Source organism: Limulus polyphemus, unplaced genomic scaffold (assembly GCF_000517525.1).
Source record: "Limulus polyphemus unplaced genomic scaffold, Limulus_polyphemus-2.1.2 Scaffold294, whole genome shotgun sequence".
Taxonomy (NCBI): Eukaryota; Metazoa; Arthropoda; class Merostomata; order Xiphosura; family Limulidae; genus Limulus; species Limulus polyphemus.
Window position 1 is genome coordinate 578,850 of NW_013665904.1, and position 22,884 is coordinate 601,733.

At 33.1% G+C, this 22,884-nt stretch overlaps 1 protein-coding gene across 3 annotated transcripts in view; it reads right to left on the reverse strand.

Annotated features, from left to right (window-relative positions):
* LOC106457122 (potassium voltage-gated channel protein Shaw-like) overlaps positions 1-22,884 on the reverse strand; it is a 172,767-nt gene that overhangs the window by 69,016 nt on the left and 80,867 nt on the right. For all 3 annotated transcript variants that reach the window (XM_022382936.1, XM_022382937.1, XM_022382935.1), the window contains exon 2: positions 15,844-16,453. In XM_022382936.1, coding sequence (XP_022238644.1) covers positions 15,844-16,383 — 540 coding nt within the window. In that variant the 5' untranslated portion in view covers positions 16,384-16,453. The remainder of the gene's footprint in view (positions 1-15,843; positions 16,454-22,884) is intronic.

The following is a 22,884-nucleotide window of genomic DNA, read 5'->3' on the forward strand; positions in this document are numbered from 1 at the left end:
TGGAAGTAAGCCCCTCAATGTGGCTCAGCGGCAAGTCTGACGGCTTATAAAGCAAAAAAAAAAAAACGGATTTCGATGATAAGCAAAACTAGGCACTACACCATGAAATGTGATATTCCTATAATGATGAGTACTGGAAGTGAAGAAGGGTTCCGATACACGTGATGGGCACAGAACAGATAGCCCATTCTGTAGCTTTGTTCTTAACAACAAACAAACACAATTCGAAGTCCACCTTTGAATATTTTATTGTTCTGACCTGCAGTCAGATTATATGGAAACAATATTTTTCAAGTTAACTTTATCAGCAGTTTTATAGATTTTATTGAATCTTATAAAAAGGATATTTTTTCTAATGAAGCATAAAAATATTATGAACATATATATACTTATGACGTTGGAATGATCTTTTGTTGGATTAACAAGTAAATGTATATTAAGTCATCAGAGTGTATACTAGAGTAAATTAGACCCAATTAAGTTTACACGAGCAACTACTAACTACAGGAAATTATTTTTATTTATTCACTTAATGATTCGTCTGGAGCAACCTGCTATTAAGAAGGCTATATTATTATGAGACAGGTGCTCTCAATCAAGTACCATTGAAGAAACGTTGAACAAAAAAAATGAATATAATTTTCTTGAGTTAGTAGTCGTTCGTTTAAAGTTAATTTGAACCTTTTTTCCGTATTATTAGTGCATTCTAAATGATATAATAACATTATTACCTTTGAAAAATTATGTTAAGGAAGTCATGTGAAGTCAAAAGAAGAATGTGTAATCAAATATTTATTAATGAAATGTTGTTTCTTTCATATAAGAACAAGGAAATGAATATACAAAATTAAAAATTGGCAATATAATACCACGTAACTTTACTACACATCATGTTACAACCAAATTGTCAAGATGAAACGCTTTGCTCAAAGCTTATGTGATTGAAAAACGGTATTATTATTTACCATGTATTCTTACATTATATGAAGAAGCCCAATCTAATTTCAAAGCATCAAGGTTAGGATCTATCGTCTATACAATATTTTCAATATAAAGTTGTTTGATGTTAACAACAGCAAAATATAAACTATAATAATAAACAGGATATAAAATCTTCCTTGAGTTCAAACCAACTGCTTTTAACGAACCTTTAAATTTTCATCAACGCAAAAATCAGTTTAAACCAATTATTTTTTAATTATCTTAAAACTTTGTTGCCTGACTGGTTGTTACAGTCTACGTAGCCCTATGATGGACGGCGACTTCTGTAAATTTATTGCCCTCTCTCTCTCTTTAGTTAACCATTTTAATTTAGGGATGGCTATTCTTGAATCTCTTAGGAATCTCTGGCATTGCCGTTTAAAACCAACGTGTCGTACACTATCCAAATTATTGTCCATCAAGGTTCTGGAATGTTCTTTTATACTCGAGGATTTGGTTCACAAGCGTTGTTGAGCCTTAACGTAACCAATGAAACTGGTATTTCAGTAAATCGTCATAAAACGCCTAAACCGAAAAATGTTTTATTTGAATTGAATGCAGGATTTAAGTCTACAGATTTATCTAAAGGAAATATTTTGTTTCCAATGTATATTGATATTGAGAGCATGAAGCATATAAATAATAATATGATAAATATAGTATACTTGCTGAGGTTTCTTAAATCCTTCGCTAAGCATGTATGTGTGAATTAGGGACAGATTAAAAAAAACAGTTGTAAGATATTACTTGAATTCACAGATTTATACACTTTGTGAAAAAAAGAGACTTAAAAAAGTAAATAATGAAACTGAAAATGTGGGAAAATAACCATCGAGAACAAGATTATGATAAAATAGTGTCTTTTTTTTAATTTATTGATCATTTTAGTCTCCAATAAAAAAGGAACCACATTGATCTTACACATTAAACATAATATTCAAAAATCAGAAATTAAAGCAAAGAATCTGTAATACATAAAAAATTTGTTTTTCATTAAAAGCAACATTAATACATCACAGTTTAAGGGACGAATCTCATTACGGGTATCGAAACCCAGTTTATAGCGTTGAAAGCCCGTAAACATACCGCTGTGCCACTGGAGGACTATAATAAGAGAAAAACAGGTTTGACAAACTAGGATCCCCTTACTGCATCATAAATTCTCCATTAAACCAAAATGTGGCTGTTCATTAGCAGCTTCCAAAAGTTTAACAACACAAAAAAGAATGGATTTAGCCATAAAATAATGGATTTAGACATACTATCAATAAAAGCATTTCTAAAAATATAGCACTGAGATTAATCACCTCCACATTAACTGGGCAAGGATTCAATATCCAAGCTAGAAAAATAAGTTGATCCAATTTTCTTATTTCCACAGGAAGTCAAGGAAGAAAACTGTCATTATTTAGTAGGCTTTTAAACAATTACTTCAAGAAAATTCACTGAAACATTTATAGCCACCAATATTTAATAGCATGGACTGGAGCCCAGTATTATTTTTATAGTTTCGATAACCTTATAATCTTATTATAACAGTATAAATGCCATTATAGTCTTTATCTTTTTAAACTAAAACTCATAGTTTACTGTAATAAGCATTTCTACGATAGGTAAGTTTTCTGTTAAGTTTGTTTTTAATTACTTTTATTAGACAAAATGCTTTCAACTTTATCCAAATAAGCATAATTTTCATAACTACTAATCAATTACATATATGTGGTTTTGGAAAAACTACCAATAAGTGTTTTAACAATATTATTTAAACTCGGTATATCCACCCCCCATCCAGTGGCTCAGTGGTAAATCTGACGCCTTATAACGCTAAAAATCTGGATTCGATATTCGCGGTGAGCAAAGCACGAATCGCTTCTTATGATTTTTGTACTTAAGAACTAACAAACAAACCAATTTATCAAATGTTATGGCAATTAATATTCAATTCTTAACATAAAATCTTATTACAGCAGTTATAAAAACCAGAACAAACATTGATATCACGCCACTCCCCTTCAGTGGCACTGTGGTATATCTGCGGACTTATTAGAAACTGATATTTGATACCCGTGGTGGGCAGAGCACAGATAGCCCATTGTGTAGCTTAATAACAAACAACAAAAATTTGAATATTATGATAATCCCAAATTAGTCATTTATTTAAGAAACTTAAAGATAAAATTTCTCTATTGTTAGAAAGGAGTAATAAAAAGACACAGTTATTACAAGTAATATTATTCGTTACACATATAGGTAGCAACATACAAATAATATTAAAATGATATTCATATTTGATTTTTACATATCATGATGAATATTTTCATTAAAATAAACCCCAATTGTTTCGACAGTTAATCAAGCTTTACTTCTGGTGATTCGCATCCACTTGTCGAAAGTACTAGGGTTTTATAGGGTTTGATCCTCAATGTTTTTACCATCATGAATATTGCTAAATATTTTCATTTAACAATTTACAGTTGAAAAGTGTGTGTAATTCTGCAATGTTGAACAATATTTTCATTTAACAATTCACAGTTGAAAAGTGTCTGTAATTCTGCAACGTTGAACAATATTTTCATTTAACAATTTACAGTTGAAAAGTGTCTGTAATTCTGCAATGTTAAACAATATTTTCATTTAACAATTTACAGTTGAAAAGTGTCTGTAATTCTGCAATGTTAAACAATATTTTCATTTAACAATTTACAATTGAAAAGTTTCTGTAATTTTGCAATTTTGAACAATATTTTCATTTGACAATTTACAATTAAAAAGTGTCTGTAATTCTACAATGTTGAACTTGTTTCCACATTTATTAATGAATTTGCAAAGACTTAAATAACCACATACATCAGGTGTAAAAGTAGTCATATTATATATCCATGCGTCGCTCGAAAAGCTATTCTAAGTAAACCTCTTTAGTACTCTATAAACATTCTGCAGTATATTAAAAATGAACAAAAGGATAATTAAAATATAAACAACATAAGAGTAAAATTAGTTTTCTTAACATGTTGAGCTAGTAAGCTAACATACCACATCAAGTCAAAGCCATTGGAGACGTTGCGTTTCTGAAATTGTTTTCTATCAATTTTATTTTAATTATGTTATTTTTCATATATATTCTGTACATAATAACTAAGGGGAAGTAATGTTTTTTTTTTTACAAATTACATTTGTCGTACATCAAATCAACGTCTCAGGAGGATAAGCCTTTTAAGTTTTATTGGATTAATGCTATGATGCCTTCTGATGATAACAAACTCAAATATTCCACCAAACATAGCCTGGTGATTAGGGCGCTCGACTCGTAATCCGTGGGTCGCGGGTTCGAGCCTCGTTATAGAATATGCTCACCATTTGAGCCGTAGGGGCGTTATATTATCAACTTGTGATGGTCAATATAATTTTTGTTTGGTAAATACTACCCCAGCAATTGGCAGTTGGTTGTGTCTACTAGCTCCCTTCCCTCTAGCGTATCACACATAAATCAGTGATAGTTAGCGCAGAAAGCCCTCGAGTAGCTTACGGTGAACTTCAACAAAGAAAAACAAACCCACCAAACATTCTACCCTCTTACAATTATTATTATTTTTATTTTCACGTGAATAAAGTTGTGGGCTATTTGGTGCAATCTACCTGCAGTTGTGAAGAGGCGGCTTTTGGATTAATTATTTGGGTTATTTGATGCAATCCATCTGCAGTTGTGAAGAGGCGGCTTTTGGATTAATTATTTGGGTTATTTGGTGCAATCTACCTGCAGTTGTGAAGAGGCGGCTTTTGGATTAATTATTTGGGTTATTTGGTGCAATCTACCTGCAGTTGTGAAGAGGCGGCTTTTGGATTAATTATTTGGGTTATTTGGTGCAATCCATCTGCAGTTGTGAGAAGGCGGCTTTTGGATTAATTATTTGGGTTATCTGGTGCAATCCACCTACAGTTGTGAAGAGGCGGCTTTTGGATTAATTATTTAGGTTATTTGGTGCAATCCATCTGCAGTTGTGAAGAGGCGGCTTTTGGATTAATTATGTGGGTTATTTGGTGCAATCCACATACAGTTGTGAAGAGGCGGCTTTTGGATTAATTATTTGGGTTATTTGGTGCAATCCATCTGCAGTTGTGAAGAGGCGGCTTTTGGATTATTTGGTGCAATCCATCTGCAGTTGTAAAGAAGCGGTTTTTTGAATAATTATATTCCGCTTAGTACACTGATAATACAAACCTAAACTTTTCAAGACAAACATTTTTGGCTTTAATAATCATATAGACATTAAAAAGTTTATAACTGTGACGCTTGCCAATCATATGGTGCCTCCATGGGTTATGATTTTTAATGCCTTCTAATGTCAAGAATTTGAAAGTCATCTCTTACCCCCCTCCAATTTTTGTATTGTAGTTGCACATTAATGTTGGATTTAGTACATTTTGTACAATAAATATAACGAGTTGCCTTAGTGTTAAGTAATTTGTGTGTAATGTCTTCTTGTGGCCAAAACCTAAACAAATAGATGGGGTTGAGTACTTTATTTTACAATGATTTTGAAAACAAAAAACAGCAAGTCACGTTACAGCTACAGCCGATACAAAGTCGTGTTGGAACGGAATGTACCAGAACTTCATGTTTACATTCGTTGGTATTACGTAGGGAGTGTGATGCCACCAACAAAGCAGCCATTTCTGACGAAAAATATCATACCATCAAATCATAAAATTGTGTTCATATCGGGGATTTAGAATTTTCAAGAATAAAATATCCCTTTTACTTGATAGCACTGTAAAACAAAGTCATATTGATCAATTTGGGACACCAGAACCACCCAGAAAGAGACCTGCCACAAATCGTACCCAAGGGCTGGTAAACAAAGTGAGGCAGCTCATATAGCACGGGAGAATCTATAAACACAAAAGGCAGTAGCAAAACCAGTCCACGTGTCCCGAGGGTCGCGGGTTCGAATCCCTGTCCCACCAAACATGCTCGCCCTTTCAGCCGTGGGGAGTTATAAAGTGACGGTTAATCCCACTATTCGTTGGTAAAAGAGTAGCCCAAGAGTTGGCGGTGGTGGTGATGACTAGCTGCCTTCCCTCTAGTCTTACACTGCTAAATTAGGGACGGCTAGCGCAGATAGCCCTCGTGTAGCTTTGCGTGAAATTCAAAAACAAACAAACAAACCACGTGTCCCAGGAAACAGTGCGTAACATAATCAAGAAGGAGCTTCTCTAGGAGCTTATCAGTTCAACGGGAAGTAACGCCTATGAATTTCTGTGCGACCAAACTGTCGTCTCTCTAAACTACATATATTTTTAAAAAGTAACAGAAGTGTGCTTTTGTCATGAAAGTCTTTTGACGGAACCTTTTGCAACTACGCTACAAGGCTATTCTGAAGATTCGTGGTCGTCAGTTAAAGCATTATCGAAAGTAGTAATATGGATTGTAACGACATGAGATGCTCCAAAATCGTTTTAAAATAAAGTACTCAACTTCTGTATTATAGTAGTATTGGTGTTTAACGTGTACTAAGCATTCCTAAGATTACTAAGCAGAACTTTGACCTGTGGTACATTTTAGCTATTAAAAGCATCTCTTTCAACTAAAAAGTTCTAAATGTATTTCAGGTTGGTTTTTCGTATGAAAGACAGTTCCTGAACTATTAAACTGTTGTCTATCCTTTTCCTCTTTTACAGTTTTAATTGCGTGTTCAGTTTTGAGCATGTTTGAAGAATAACGAGGTCGGCGTTTCGTTTTTAGAGTTTCCGGATGATGAGAACTTCATAAATGAAATTCTTGTGAGATGAAAAATAGGAGTTAAGTTGTGTAAATGTTGTTCTATGAAGGATAGTACCTGGTGTTGGATACTTAAGCCACTGTCTATTTAAATAACTTAATGTACTTTACTACGCATATGTTATCATTTTTGAATTATTAAATTAATGGAAGTTAATTCTCCAGCCCAAGATGGAGAAATCATATTTTCCATTTACTTGATAGAAACGTCCTATATCCTATTTCTGTGACAGCGCTAAGGTGAAACCGAGTGGGACCCATGTTTAACTTAATTTCATAAATGGTTCAAAATTAAGCTCCAACGACAACTTTCCTACAGGTCGTTATTTGTGTTTCGTTTAAGCTCTATAGCTATTATTCTTTAAGATCACAAAAGGAAACATAAAATACAAAACCTGTGATATTGTCGAAGCTTATGTCAATTAAGAGAACATTTTGTTTTTTCCGATATATCAACAAAGATAAAACAGTTAAGATATTATTTTATAATATAAGTAGCTCTTTGCCGAATATCATTCCTTTCTTAGATGAATCACTTAAGATTTTATTTTGTGAGATATTTTGCTCTAAATTTGTTTAATCTAAGTTATAAAACTGCGGTTAGTAAAGAGTTGCTTATAGTTTTGTAATGTTAATGTGTTGAAATTTGTCAGCAATATCTACTCTTCTACATGAATTCTTTAGTCTGCACCGAGTTTATTATTGGCAGAACGATTTTCATCAATGTTCTGAGAGGCGTCTCAAGTGATATTAAAATACTATCTGTTAACTGTTTTGGTATTGTTGTTGTAAAATGTAGTCGCGAATAATGTTTACGTTCGATTTTTTTATCTAAATTTAATTAAAAGAATGTATGTTTTAATAATGAGGTTTTAGTTGTTAGAGAGATATTTTGATATTTATAAACGTTTCTACATAATATAGATTAATTAAGATCTTGTATCTTTGATCACATCTAATGAGTTTACAAGATAGACTTGGCTGTATCGAAACTAAGTACCGGTAAGACGTTCATGTTAAACCTAATTAAAAACAGCTTCAATCTCTTTAGGAGGCATATTCAATCATAGAGATTCTGTGATCCAAATTGATCTTCTTTCGTACGACGACTGTTTCAATTATAATAATCTTCCAATTACGGTTTTTCAGCTACATGAAACCTTTTACCAGTTCACAAAAATATGACGGAAACATTATGCAGAACTTTGCGTATATATATATGTTAAAGATTTTTTTTTCACTAGAGTCATTAAACAGTTGGTCCATTGTATAATCGGAGAGTGCGCTAGTACTCTCTATAGAGAGATGGTACAGACGTCCGTATTAAAGCAATGCAAATGTTACCTAGCGTTTCTTCTCTACAGGTTATCGGAATCCAGATATGAAGAGCTACCTGGCATAGTCGCTCTATTTCCGATGTAAATGCCGCTTTTCAGCTATCCAGAGCGTTCCAAAGTCGAAAACAGTCGAATAGCCAAGACCGAGAGTGCTTAGTTTCGTTCATCATCATCTTTCTTCTACAAGCCTAGCGCTTACCTGGTTTTAGCAGTAACTATAATTTTATTATCATTTAATAGAACAAATCAATCTTCTATGCAAAATTTATAAAGTTTTATAATTCAATCTATAACCCAGTAACTCACGTAGTCCATCTTATAAAAAAGTAAACAAACAAGTTTTAGGAAAAACATTATCGCTAAGTAAAAAAAAAAAGCTATGTAAGGCTGGTTACTGAGCTAGAAGGAAATACCCAAACAAGATAGGGATGTAATGGACATATCACTTGATATGGCTAATGATCTCGTAGCAGAGTAAGCCGTCTCGACTGTACATGGAGAATAAAATCCCTACATTACTGGACATTTGCTAAACATACTGTCCTCTGGGTTTATTAAAATTGAATGTCGTTAAGACAATTCGAAAAGTCACAAGGTTATTGTGAACTTCTGTTGCTACTTTATGTATAAACACTTGCAGGATGCGAGATTTTTCAAACGTCATCGATGTTGTACTTAATAAGATCTAAATAGAAATTAAAAATAAAACTATTTAATTAATAGAGCAATTTTTTTGCTCAAATATTGAAGTAAAACTTTTTTATACGTTTCGTCATTCAGCAATCATGTTAATTTTCAATTCAGTCATACCGAGAAAGTACCTTAACTTGCGGGTAAATAAATACAGACTTTCAGAATTTCACATTAAAGGTGAGAACTAAAGGAATATTATTTTAAGTTAATCATCTCATTTCGGTTGTTTATTCACCATAAATACGTATAGAAAACGCCGACTACTTTTTTCTGTACAACAAGTAATTATTCGCTTATTAGCAAAAAAAAAAAAAGTATTTCATCCGAAAGGGAAAAAATATGGTAACAAATCGTTTTTACCAGATCGCATAAAAATGTATAGAATTAATTAGAATGCAAAATAGTTAATATAAAATTACATAATTTCCTGCTTCATTTAAAAAATACTCCTTAAGAAACTGCACGTTATTTTTAGCATACGAGTTCATTTTCAGTCACTGTGAAATATTGTTGCTTTCTAACTTTATAGAACAGAATATACTTTTTGTTATAAGTAATTTTATGTATCTATATAAATATAATAGTACTGTCTGTTGTATGTCCATGTAACTACTTCGAGGGCTGTGGATGTATCTTCACCAAAGTTAGTATGAAGGTTCATCAGGTCCATGCGGGAGTACATACAAATTTTCAGTTTTGAATTTTGCGTTTTTTATGGCGTTTTTTGTACTCCTACTTCGCTACCTGTTGATGGATCTTCACTCAATTTGGCATGAAGATTTGTTGGATGCATGCGGAGATACTTGCAAAGTTGCGATTTCACATTTTGTGTTTTGCAGTTTTTATGGGCGTTTTTTACAATTATATATAAAGGAATCAAGTTTTCATGTCCTAAGATAACCTTTTATTAATGATAAATTTACATAACGTCCAAGGGAACGGCACTTCAGCTAGTTATTGCATAAACGTAGAATATTGCATAATTTTAGAGATCAAATTTTTTGGGTACCTGTCTATATTATAACATTATAAGAGCTTAAAATTATAAAATGTTAATTGAGAAAAATGAGAACGTACCGTTGGAATACTATTTGATGTGAATTTGTTTCTGGTCGGTTTGTTTGTTCGTAGTTAAACACAAAGCTACACAATGGACTTTTTGTGCTGAGCCCACTAACAATGAATCATTAAATTTGTTAGATAACTAACACAACTCTGGTGCCTTTTTTTTTTCTTCGATGAAACAAAAATTCAAAGCCCTTCTAGCAAAACACTTGCCACTTGAAACGGACACTGTACATTAGTTTAAATATTTTCATATGTGCGAGTGTGTGGACTTGATCCAATTACAAATTTTTAACATTAACGTAAAAGAGAAAAAAAAATATTCATTACATACCAGTATTTTTCGATAAAAATGAAAATATAATTTTTTTATTTAATATTTGATATTTATAAATATTCATTTGACATAAATAAACACTTCAGTAGCAATTGTACAATTTCTTTACAGATATTTTCTTATTGACGAAAATGGAAACCTAAGACCCACTGAGGCTTACACTGATTATTATAAGGAAAAATGTGATTAACTGTAGTAATTTAAACCTGTGTAAGTTGTCAGGTGCGTGAAGTAACGACAACCAGTTTTCAAAAAGGACTTGTGTCTGAAGAGGTATTGTGAACTCTTTAGCGGTTCATTAAATACAATAAAATAGATGAACTCATGGGAATTTTGATTTCATTATAGAATGCTCTATAAAATACATAACTTGTAATAGGTTAAGGATGCAAATGTTTTAGATGGATGCAAATGTTTTTAATTACTAGTACTTTTATTTATTTATTCTATAAACTTTTACAATGCATGTTTTTGTTTTGATTTTTCTGACCATAGACTCAACGCCCACGTCAACATTACAAATAAAAGGCGGCGTAGACCATTTTAAGTTTATTACAGAAACGGTTGACGCCCTTTATCACATGACATGCTTTTAAGAAAATGGTTCATCACGTGAAAGTGCAATTTACGCGTAGAATGACGAAGAAGAACGTGCAGTAAGGGCGACTTGCTGAATGTAAACTAATGACGAAATTTGGATGTGCGGCAGCAGCTAAGCCTTCGAGTTTGATAATCCCTAGCATTTATTACGAGTTTAATACTGCTCATGAGATCATGTTTAATTAGGATACAGCTACCAAAAAATAAAAAAATAAAAAATGCTCAAATGAAATTTGTTATTCACAGTTTATACACTGCAATGCTTGTACACGTGTATAAATTTAAACATATGTACGTGCAGAGCCATTTTATGCAAGTTTCCACTTACAATCAAAAATGATGATAGCATAAAAAACAAAATATATGTTCAGAGTAATTCAACGTTCTTTTGTTACGTTCGAAAATGTCTCCCGGCGAGACAATGGTAACACTACTAATTTACAATGCTAAAATCTGAGGTTCGATTCCATGCGGTGGACACAGTAGATAGCCCGATGTGGCTTTGCGTAAACGCTCGAAAATTTGCACTATTTTTTTCACTAACGAGTCTAGCGCAGCGCAGTGGTTGGTGTATCGGACTATAGTTCCACAGATCGGGTCCCGTTACTGTATACAAAAAAAAAACGCAAAAGAAAAAACGTGCTTCGCAGTTTGGGGCGTGGGTGTATTATAATTCGGCCTGACGAGAGTGAGTAGCCCAAGAGTTGGCGGTTAGCGGTGCTGACTAGGTGCTTTCCCCTTTAGTCTAATTTATCACTCCGACATTAGGTTTGTTTGTTTGAAGTTAAGCACAAAGCTACACAATGGGCTATCTGTGCTCTGCCCACCACGGGTATGGAAACCAGGCATCTAGCGTTGTAAGTCTGCAGACATACCGCTGTGCCACTGGGGAGCCCGACATTAGGAACGACTAGCGCGGATATTCCTCAATAATTTTGTAAGAAATCCAACGAACAATCTTTCATTAATGTTAGGCAAAGTGTTAATGTTTGTTAATCGATATGTAATGTTAGGTTATTTATTAAATTCGAAGTATTTAAAATATTTGTAAATGTTTGATATATATTACCAGACCGCCAAATGAACATGTTTATGTAATTTTAATTTATTATCAGTGATCAGTAATACGACCACGACTACGGTTTCAATGTAAACTATTATTGCCACTACATTGCTATTATTCAACTATATACATCTTAAAACAAAATATTTTACACCAATTCCAGGTCGAAGGTACATATAACAAGCAACATCATCAGCTATTATTTTCTGAATTTATAGAACTTTTTAAAATCTTTATTTGATTAAAACGATAAGCTTCCGTTTTTCCTCTTTCTTTTTTTTAAATTATTTGTAACGTGTTCCTCTGATCGATTAATCTTAGACAATTACGGTAATATTATAGTTAGATAATGACCACTAGATGGCATTAAAATGAACAATAATATTTTGTTGCTTCTGCAAAAGTAAAGCTTTGTATTATTCATAGGACCACACATTTCAAATGACGTATATAAAATTAATTATTTACGAGATATAAGACATTAAGACGTGAAATTATGTAAAAACACGATATGTGAGAAGCAGTGACCGTATCAGAGTATGACAGATTTATAATTATTAATTTAGTGTTTTAAAACCTTTGTTTTCTAACCTACTTTTTGAATATATGCTTTTCTCCTCCATTCTCCAAGCTATATCAGAACTACAGAAAATATGAATATATCCGGGCCCGGCATGGCCAGGTGGTTAGGTTGCTCGACTCGTAAAATGCGGGTTCGAATCTCCGTCACACCAAACATGCTCGCTTTTTCAGCCGTGGGGGGAGTTATATTGTGGCGGTCAAAGAGTAGCCCAAGAGTTGGCGGTGGGTGGTGATGACTAACTGTCTTCGCTCTAGTCTGACACTGCTAAATTAGGGACGGCAAGTGCAGATAGTCCACGTGTAGCTTTGCGCGAAATTCAAACAAATTAATATATATATCCTTATATTTATTTAAATTTTTGTCTATTTTTTTGCGATTTCACCCAGATGTTCATCTTTTTTATTTTCATCATTTCATTTACTCGTCGAACGATTGATAGATGTAGCTTTTATGGCTTTTAGAAAATGTACTAGTATATTATAACTATAATAACCATATAATAACCCGTGGTTTGGGTTAATTGTGTATATGAAGTAAAACTATTGTATTTTAAAATGTTGGAAAAAACATCAATACAAGTAAATCATTGATTTTTCACTTCATCCATGACTTTCATATGCAACGTACAAGTTTGTTTGTTTGTACTTAAGCAGAAAGCTACACAATGGGCTATCTTGAAATTTAGTTTTTAGCGTATAAGTCCACAGTCATTTTAGAATAAGAGAGTAGTACATAGTCACAACTGGTTAAGTGGTGTAGTAGATTTGTTAATAATTCAAGATATCTAATCTAAGTACGACATTGTCATTGGCTACTTTTACAGAAACTAAAGGCAGTCATTCAATATGTTCACATTTTGATTTTTTATGCATGTACATGTTGACATATAAGAGATGATATTGTTTTCCCTCAAAACTATCGCCCAATTCAGCTAATATAGTGTGTTTTTATTATTACAATTCTAAAACAGAGAGAATTAACACCTTTAATAAAGACAAATCTTTAGATGGTGATTGTTAGAATTTAAGAAAAATTGTTGAATGCTGTTCACCAAGTACTGCGAAGTGCACATTGTACAAATACACGGAAACCAAGTCTTACACGGACAGGTAACAAAACTCACGGAAAGAGGCGCTAGATATCTAAACATCAATCCACTGAAAAACCCTTAGAAACACTGCGCAAAACCTTTATGATAACATTAACAAGTCATGCACAGATAAAGTTTCTTCAAGAATTGAAGTCTCAATAATTATTGAGAAGTGTGGCCTTTAGAGGAGAGTAGCAGCATGAAAGCTCTACTTACTGCACATATAGAATATAGCAAAGAGAATAACGCCTGTGAAAGAACATGTATCCTGGTCTTTGGAACAGTTTTGGGTTCCAACCACGCGTGTATATGTTCGCCAAAGAGTCAATATGAAGTTGCAGAAGGAGCACTCTGTGCCAACAGTTAAACATGCTGGAGGCTCTGTAATGATTAGGGGTGAGACATCTGTGGATGGTTTTGGTTATTTCACAAAATTGGTGAAATTATGGAACAGCATAAACGCCAAGTATATTTAGTTCATCATGCTATACCTTCTGGAAAGAAAATGATTGATCAAACTACATATATGTAGAAGACAACGACTCCAAATGATTGGTCAAACTTTATATATGTAGAAGACAACGACTTCAAATGATTGGTCAAACTACATATATGTAAAAGATAACGACTCCAAACACTTATTAGAAATTTCGAAATTATTTGATAAAGAAAGAAAGCTCAGAAGATCTTTAGCATATGATAGCCGCCACAAAATCTATAGAATAAATTTGGAACTTGTTGGACTTCATGCTTGAGAGAAGTACCAACTCTAATAAAGAAAGCCTCTGAACAGAACTTGAATAAAAATGGAACCAAATTACACCAGCGACTTCGGGAAAACACGTAGACACAATGCCACATAGATCAATGTTAAAGAAAGACATTGTTTATCTTCTAATTTTCAAATAGTTTCCTGTAAGATTAATTTACTGCAATCACAAGCTAATTTATATAGCAAATCGATGACAGTCTTCTTGTAAAGTTTGTAAAATGTCAATTTTTGAGATGTCTGTGTGTTTATATATATATATATATGTGTGTGTGTGTGTGTGTGTATCGAAACAATGAAAAACTTCTACGAAATAAGATAGTTGGCTTTTGTAAGTTATCAAATTATTTATTAAATTCATAGAACAACGTGCAATATTAACAATATTCATTTACAATAAAATGAAATTTAATAAAGTAATCTGTATCTTATTGTACGATGCTTAAACATGGCTCGATCAATATACAAAAAAAAAACGCAAAAAGAAGAGGCAACGATTTTCTTTTTTAATATATTACAAAATGACAGAAATTACGAATTTCCATAGCATAATAGTTCGCTTTTGGAGTTTTAGTAATGCCACATTTCCGTGATGTAAGAATATTTTAGAGTACATTAACTTGCAAAGCCCCATGCTTATCATAGTGATGCATCTCAAGCGAGTGTTATTTGAAAATGTCGTTCAATAAATTTTGTTAATTTCGTTGTAGTTACTAGTTAGGTTCTTTAGAACATTACATATGCGTGGTGTTCTTTTCTAAAATAGGCCTTCATGCTATATTATATTATCTAATTGCAAAAGTTGTTTGGAACTGCCCAGCTAGGTTTAGCACTCATGCTTTCCCAACGTCAACTTTTGTAAAATCCTCTAAGAAGTTCTCGAATTCATATCAGACAACAAGACTAGTTAAGTGTGGAGTGTTCAGCATGATCATCTCTCACCAGCATTAATAGGTAAATCCACAGTAATGCCAAGGAAAGGAGTTTTCGTTTCTTCCCGTGAGGAAGTTTCTGGAAGCTGCGTTTTGTCTGTAAAATAACGTGTGTGTCAAGTGATAATTAAAATCAAAACAAAACGTTTACAGGAAATTATTTATTTTAATGGATTATATGTCTGATTGTATATGATTCATATACGTATATAAAATTATTGAATGGATAATGTATTTGTTGAAGCGACCAATGAACGCTTGAATGGGTCTTATTAAGACATCAGAGTTGATGAGATCAGATGGGTTCGTGAGATGCATACAATTTCAGTAATTTTCTTATCCAACACATGTACATCACATTAATATATTTTTTATTTAGACCTATAAGCTTTGTATTGAATTACAAAATTAAAAGGTAACAAACCACATGAATATTCAATTTAGCTGGAAAGCTGGACAACCTTATACACTCGATTATAAAGAAGCGTGAATACACAGTTAAAGTTTCTATGTTATTTTCCCTAACTTTATTAGAGTTTAATTTTCCCCTTTTTTATTATTATGTTTGAACTGGTGACATAGCTTATCTTTAGGAAAGTAAATAGAATTATTACCTTTGCTGCCATGGACGAATAAGGTTCATCAAACAACAACCAGATCTTAGGTTTAAGCTTCTGCCAGCAAGATAGCTTCCCGGCAAAATATTCATCCTCATGGCCAAATTTTCTGGCGAGTTCTTCTTCACTGGGCTTTTCTGAGTCAATATCCAAGGTTTCTAGGATGGCTAAAGTGGCTTGAGTGTCTCTGTGGGCAGTATAAGTCATCCAACAACATGGCTCCACCTGGTTAGCGTCTAATCCCCAGAATTCTAATTCTTGCTCAAAAAGGGGACCGCAGACGTTGGTGGGATAATGGAGCTTGCCCGTTCGATAATAATTAAGAATCTGAGCGAAAACACCTGGATGGCGGTCGAAGAAATATTCATTAAGGATTGGGTCATAGTTGGCCAAAGCTTCTGTAAGTCTGGACAGTCGAGTAGCTGGAATCTTCTTTAATGTGGCCTTGTAGGTTTCAAAGCGAATTCCCCCAATGTTCAGAATAACGCGATTGTCCAGGTCAATAGCACCTCTGTTATACGACTGTGAGTGATACATGGTACTAAACTGATGGTCCTTTATTCTAATCCTTCTCTAGTGGTGTGCAACATGTCTTCACCCAGAAATTCTAAAAAATGATTGGGAAAAATATAAAAGTATACAAACAAAATATATCTCTACATTCCAAGATTAAATTTTAAAGCTCGTACAGTAATATTTAAATATAAAAGAAAACTCAGTAACTCTACGCTCGTTCGTAGATTTTAATATACGCAATTGTCACAAATTTAAATTAAAACTTATTTATATTTTAAAGTTAGATGTTGTTTTGTTCAAGAATTTGAAGAAAAAAAAGATCTTAAATAAATGAAAACAGCAATTTTACACAGTTGTTTACCTACTTCAGAGTTCAGAATTAATATGTGTTTTAAAAATCCTAATCCAGCAATGTAGTGAAAGCGTCCCAGTTCTAAAATGATTATAGTAAAACTAACTTATCAGTATTAACAAAATACTCTGTCTAAGAGTGTTACATAAAACATATGCCAACGGTAGAAGTGAAGAGTACTGGCTTTATGGAAATTATTGCAAACCTATTTCAGCAATATGATGCTGTATATATATATATTTATATATAGATTCCAACAAAAAATTTTAACTGACCTGACTTTAATCTCATCTTTGCAAATTTTACAGTGCAATTGGTTAAACATTTTCTAGCCTAACGATTGGTATTGTAAAGTTATACAAGAAATGCATTCGAAGCAACCTGGTTGTATAATACTATTGTAAACATATTCTGGTAATAAACTTACAGATATTACGTTTACGTGTGGAATTTTAAATCTATTTAAAGCAGTGCAATGAAATAATTCCGATTTCACAGTTAGTGTCTATGTATTACGAGATATGTGAAACATTTTTTTGCTCTTGAGTTTTGAGGAGTTCTGAATACTTATTTTAACAGTTTAATAATGTAGTATTATAACAATCTTCTGAAAATTCATTTCAGCAGCAATGTAATGCTAGTGCCCTTATATTAAACAACTTCTTATAAACCTATCTTGATAGTGTAATCTAAATGGCTTAAATTTACGAGCATTACTTAGATTTCTGAGAATACTTGTAAATGTTTTCTGCTTGTGTAACTAATGTAGCATTTTGGTTTAAGAATATCCTAATTAGCACAATTCAAAGATGTTATTGAAGCTTCTGGGCTTTAACATTCTTGCAAACATATTCTAACAATCAACTCAGAATTGCTATTTTCAGCAAGTACTCTAGTAAGTCTATTTTGAAAGAATTATCGACGTGTTGTAGTGTCACCCGTTCACTTTTAATCCTACGTTTGTATTGCACTTGAACTGGCCTGGCGTTACCAGTATTCTAAAATACTATTTTAGTTAATTAACATTTGTTCCCTACGTTTATATTTATTCGTTTAAAGATACCGTAAAAGTTTCATTCGAATCTTTATGGAGATATTTATAAACTTATTTAAGAAGTGTCACAGTTTGCAGATTTATATGTACACTTATACTGTTATTGTAATTGAAGTGATCTGGTTTCAATGAATGCAAACGTATTCCAGTATTATCACTGAAGTGCCTGGCCCTGTGTTTTTCCTGTAACTTTATTTCCTATGTATGAACAGTAATCTGTTGGCACACCTTATTTGGTTGATCTCTGGAGGAGCAAGCTCCCTTTAATACGCAAGCTCTGTTTATCATTGGCTCTTGCCAAGATCTTGAACTGATTAGAATGGACTACTATGTCACATTTATTAAACATGCCCTTGGAGAATATGATTGTTATACACAGATATAATAGTTACTGTACTCAAACCGATTGACTGGTTCCTCAGAATAAATGTATTTAACAATGCAATATTTAATTAGATACTTGTATAGGAGCAAAAATCGTAAAAACTTTTGAAACTGGAACACACACACTGGAGAAACTGTTGTCAACACACTTTCGTAGTTACTACACACTTTTTTACATACAATAATAAATCAGAGGCGTAGATATTAAACACATAGGTACCAAAACACATACATGCATTCATTAGTTACAATAATATATGTGCTAAAAATATTTTGACAAAGGAAACCTATTATTTTAGCCAAAGCCCAATATTGTCACTACAGCTTACTGACCGTAGACAGTAAGTACTGATAACCGGGTCAAACCTGCTTATTAACAACGAACAGTAAGTGTCAGTACATGTACCAAACAACGTACTGTTAGTTAAAAGTGTTTGTGTCGAACATACGTACTAAATATGAACAGTAAGTGTTAAACCTACTTGTTAATAATGGACAGTAAATACTGGTATCTGTATCCCATCTACTTACTTAAAATGGACAATACGGAATGGTATATGTGTCAATGCAAATGATCGATAGTGGACTGTAAATTTTGGGATATATGGTGAGCCTAGTTAATAACAATAGACAGTAAGCATTAGTATCTACGTGAACTCAATGTATTTTCAATGTATTTAAGTGCTAATATCTCGTGGAGACAGCTTCCTAATAATGAACCATAAAAGCTGGTGGTATATGTGTAAATACCACATATTATGGACTGTAAGTGATGGTATGTGCAACAACTCAACGTAATATGGAATGCACGTGCTGGAATATGAAAATACTTAATATGGACTGCAAGTTCTGATTTCTGTAACAACTTAACTTAATGTGGACTTTAAGTGCTGGTGTCAGCAACAACTTAACTTAATGTGGACTGTAAGTGCTGGTATCAGCAACAGCTTAACTTAATGTGGACTGTAATATCTGCAACAACTCATCTTTCTCAGTAGAAAAATAAAGTTCTATTTATTATCGTTTCACAAACTTTGTTTACTAGACTACTTGTATTATTGTTACAATTATTTTGTTGAAAGATTTCTAAAAATCATTATATCTATATTTATCTCCTTTACGTTACGAAACTAATAATTTAGAGTACAGAATAGGGTAGCTACTATTGACGAAATTTGAAAGTTAAGACTTAGTATTCCAAATGTACAAAAATTATATTAATGATTCTTTTACAGAAGATTATAATGTGATCATACTTATTAACAACGAACAGTAAGTGTCAGCACATGTGTCAAACAACTTACTGTTAGTGAAAAGTGTTTGTGTCGAACATACGTACTAAATATGAACAGTAAGTGTTAAACCTACTTGTTGATAATAGACAGTAAATACTGGTATCTGTGTCACATCTTTCACTTAAAATGGATAGTATTCCATATCATTGTGTGAAATAAGTCTGATTTATTCTATAAACACATACAAATTTTCCCAATTTGTACCAAATCTTTCTTGAATTTGTTTTAATTTCATTTTGAAAGTGACAAAATAACAAATATATTGGATAGTTCTTTAAACTATTTTTTAGGTATTTGTTTAACTTTATTTAAAGTAAAGTGTTCTATTTTAGACAAAAATGTAGGTGGACAAACAATGACAGAATTTAGTTTAATTATACATTCATCCAAGATTTTATTTGATATTGAAGTCGAGTTCATTTTGATAAATTCGTAAGAAAACGAATTATGCTCTTTGTAATATAATCTTTCAGTTTTAAGTCTGAAGCCTAATGGTTTTCAACAACATTATTTACTTATATATATATATATATACATATACGTTTACACATTCATATATATATATATTCTCAGTATAGGCTAGACACTTGGCGCGAATCACGTATTAAGTTATCTTTGGGATATTTCACATGTGTGGTAAATAGAAAATGTGGTTATTTAAGTTCATCTTTGCAACTAAGCATGAACTTTAACAGCCCATTGATTTCGTGATGTATTTTATTCTTACTGTTTACGAGGAGAATTCCATTTTTTTTAATTAACAGGGATGAAATGTCAATTTCAGATATCGAATTTCGAGCAAGGCTACACAAGGGCTATCTGCGCTAGCCGTCCCTAATTTAAAAGTGAAAGACCTGAGGGAAGGCAGATAGTCATTATCACCTACCGCCAACTCTTGGCCTGCTCTTTTACCAACGAATAGTGGGATTGATTGTCATATTATAACTTCCCCTCGACTGAAAGGGTGAGCATTTTTTGGTGGGACGGGGATTCGAACCCGCAACCCTCAGATTGCGAGTCAAGCATCCTAACAACCTGGCCATGCCGGGCCCTTTCATTAAGAACAACAACTAGCCTACGGCTGGATGTAGACAAAAATAGAGAAAACTATATTAAAACAATTTTGAATATTCAAGTCAGTAAGTCTCGTGACAACCATAGTTGATATAAAGTGGCGGTGGAATAGAACGTATCACAACTACATTTTTGACACTGATTGGCTTTATGTGGGTAGCGTGATGCCACCGAAAATTAATTGCTTTTAGGTAGGGTAGCGCAAAATATTCATACATTCAGATCATGAATATGTGCTCAAATCGAACATAGGAAAACAAAGGAATATAGATCAAATTCGGGAATTAGGACTATCCAAAAAATTACCAGCAACAAGTCGTACCCCAGTCATCGTAAGCAAAGTGCGGCATCTTGTAATAGGTAAGAATCTACGAATACAAAGAGCAGTAGCAAAATCCCGTCTGTGTGCCCTAGGCAACAGTACGCAAAATAACCAAGAAGGAATTCCACCTGGAAAAGTCACGTGTATACAAGTTACTTCCAAGATATATCTTTTCAACCTTCACGTATGTCAAGCTACTGTAGAACGAAACAGACACTCACGTTATTCGACACGAAATCATTCCAGTCAAGTCGCCGGATACATCACCCAAGGATTTCTGCATGATCTGATTATCGAAACAAATACTGGGAAACCATCGTCTTCGTATACTGATACATTATGGAATGCACGCAGAGAGGAGTGGCGTGCTTACGACTTGACAACTTTACAAAGAAGCATTTTGCAATGGAAAATATGTTGCAAGACTACTGAGGGTCATCAGTTAGAGCGTGATCGGAAATGGTGACATGGACTGCAACGACGTGGTGAGTCTCAAAACATGTATATATGTATTTATATAAAGCACTCAACATCTGTAGTTTTAGATGTGGAGCATTTGGGTTACTATTTCTTAATATTTTCTACACATAAGCGTTGTGGATAGAGATTAAGTTAGATAACTGATGTCTTCCTACAGTTTGTACCTTAGTTTTAGTTGAAGGATTGGTTTGTTCTGAATTTCGCGCAAAGCTACACGAAGGATATCTGTGCTATGAAGTTTTAAGAAGTTTTACCTGTAGTGATAATACAAAATTTCCATGAAACTTTTAACGCATATCAAGCATTCCTAACGTTATCGTTATAATAAACAACGACAGAGCAATGTGGTAAAGCACTCAGTGATGTGCACACCTTCCAGTGTTTTAATATTCATATAGATGGCAGATGGAGCAAGTTTTACACCCTACTTAAAAACAACTACTGCTTTCAACAGAAAGGCACAACATGTTGGGCTGCAGAACTAGTCACGGCCACTACTTGGTTTAATTAAGTGCAATTCTTTCGTTTTTATATGTACGACTCACTGTTTATCTGGTACTATTCGGATGTGCCGGACTATGAAGCTGAGAGTCTATGGTTTGCGTCCCTTTGATGCAAAATCGCGTTTCGCATTTTGGGGCTGTGGGTGCGTTACAAGAGTGACGGTTAAGTTCCACTATTCGATTATATTAGCCTGTGAGGTGTAGGGTGCTGTTGAATAACTGCTTTCCGCTAGTTTATCAGTTTATAATTATAGACGGATAGCGCGGATAGCTCTTGTGGAGCTTTTTATCTAAATCTAAAAGACACAAAGCATTTTGAAACAGCATTTGTGAAAATTAAATGTAATTATCGAATGGAAATCTAAAAATATAGAAAAATGGTCACAATTATAAAATATCTGATGGTGGGTATTTATGTGTTATTGTTGGTGGGCGGAACTACTATATACATTACTGGAAGTCATGTTTAGTACTTAAAAATACATTTTGCATGCTTTGAAAATATGTAATACTTATACATTTGTTACTTCTCAAATGACTTTGGATAGTAAAGGGGTAAGTGTTTTTCAAATAGTTTCAAAGAACACGTACAAATGATCAATTGCTAAAAGACTTTGGATAGTAATGGTAAGTGTTTTTCAAATAGTTTCAAAGAACACATAAAAATGATCAATTGCTAAAAGACTTTGGATAGTAAAGGGGCAAGTATTTTTCAAATAGTTTAAAAGGACACGTAAAAATCATCAACTACTGTTTTACATTTTAAGAAGTTTTGCCTGTAGTGAACTATTCCTTCTTGAGGCAGTACCATTCCCGCGTTTTCGCGCAAATATTTTGAAAGTGTTACCTTGTAAGTGTTTACCAATTTATTTAGTGGAAAAATTATCAATATACTATGATTTGCTATAATATAGAAGTAGTATAGTACCCTAACACCTTAGTCAATACCTTAGTTCCCTAAGGTAAATGTGGTTTTAGACTATTACCTTTTTTTTGTTTAGAAAGTTCGAGAAATGTTATACTATCTCTTTATAGTATAGTCGTCCGTAATTTTGAAC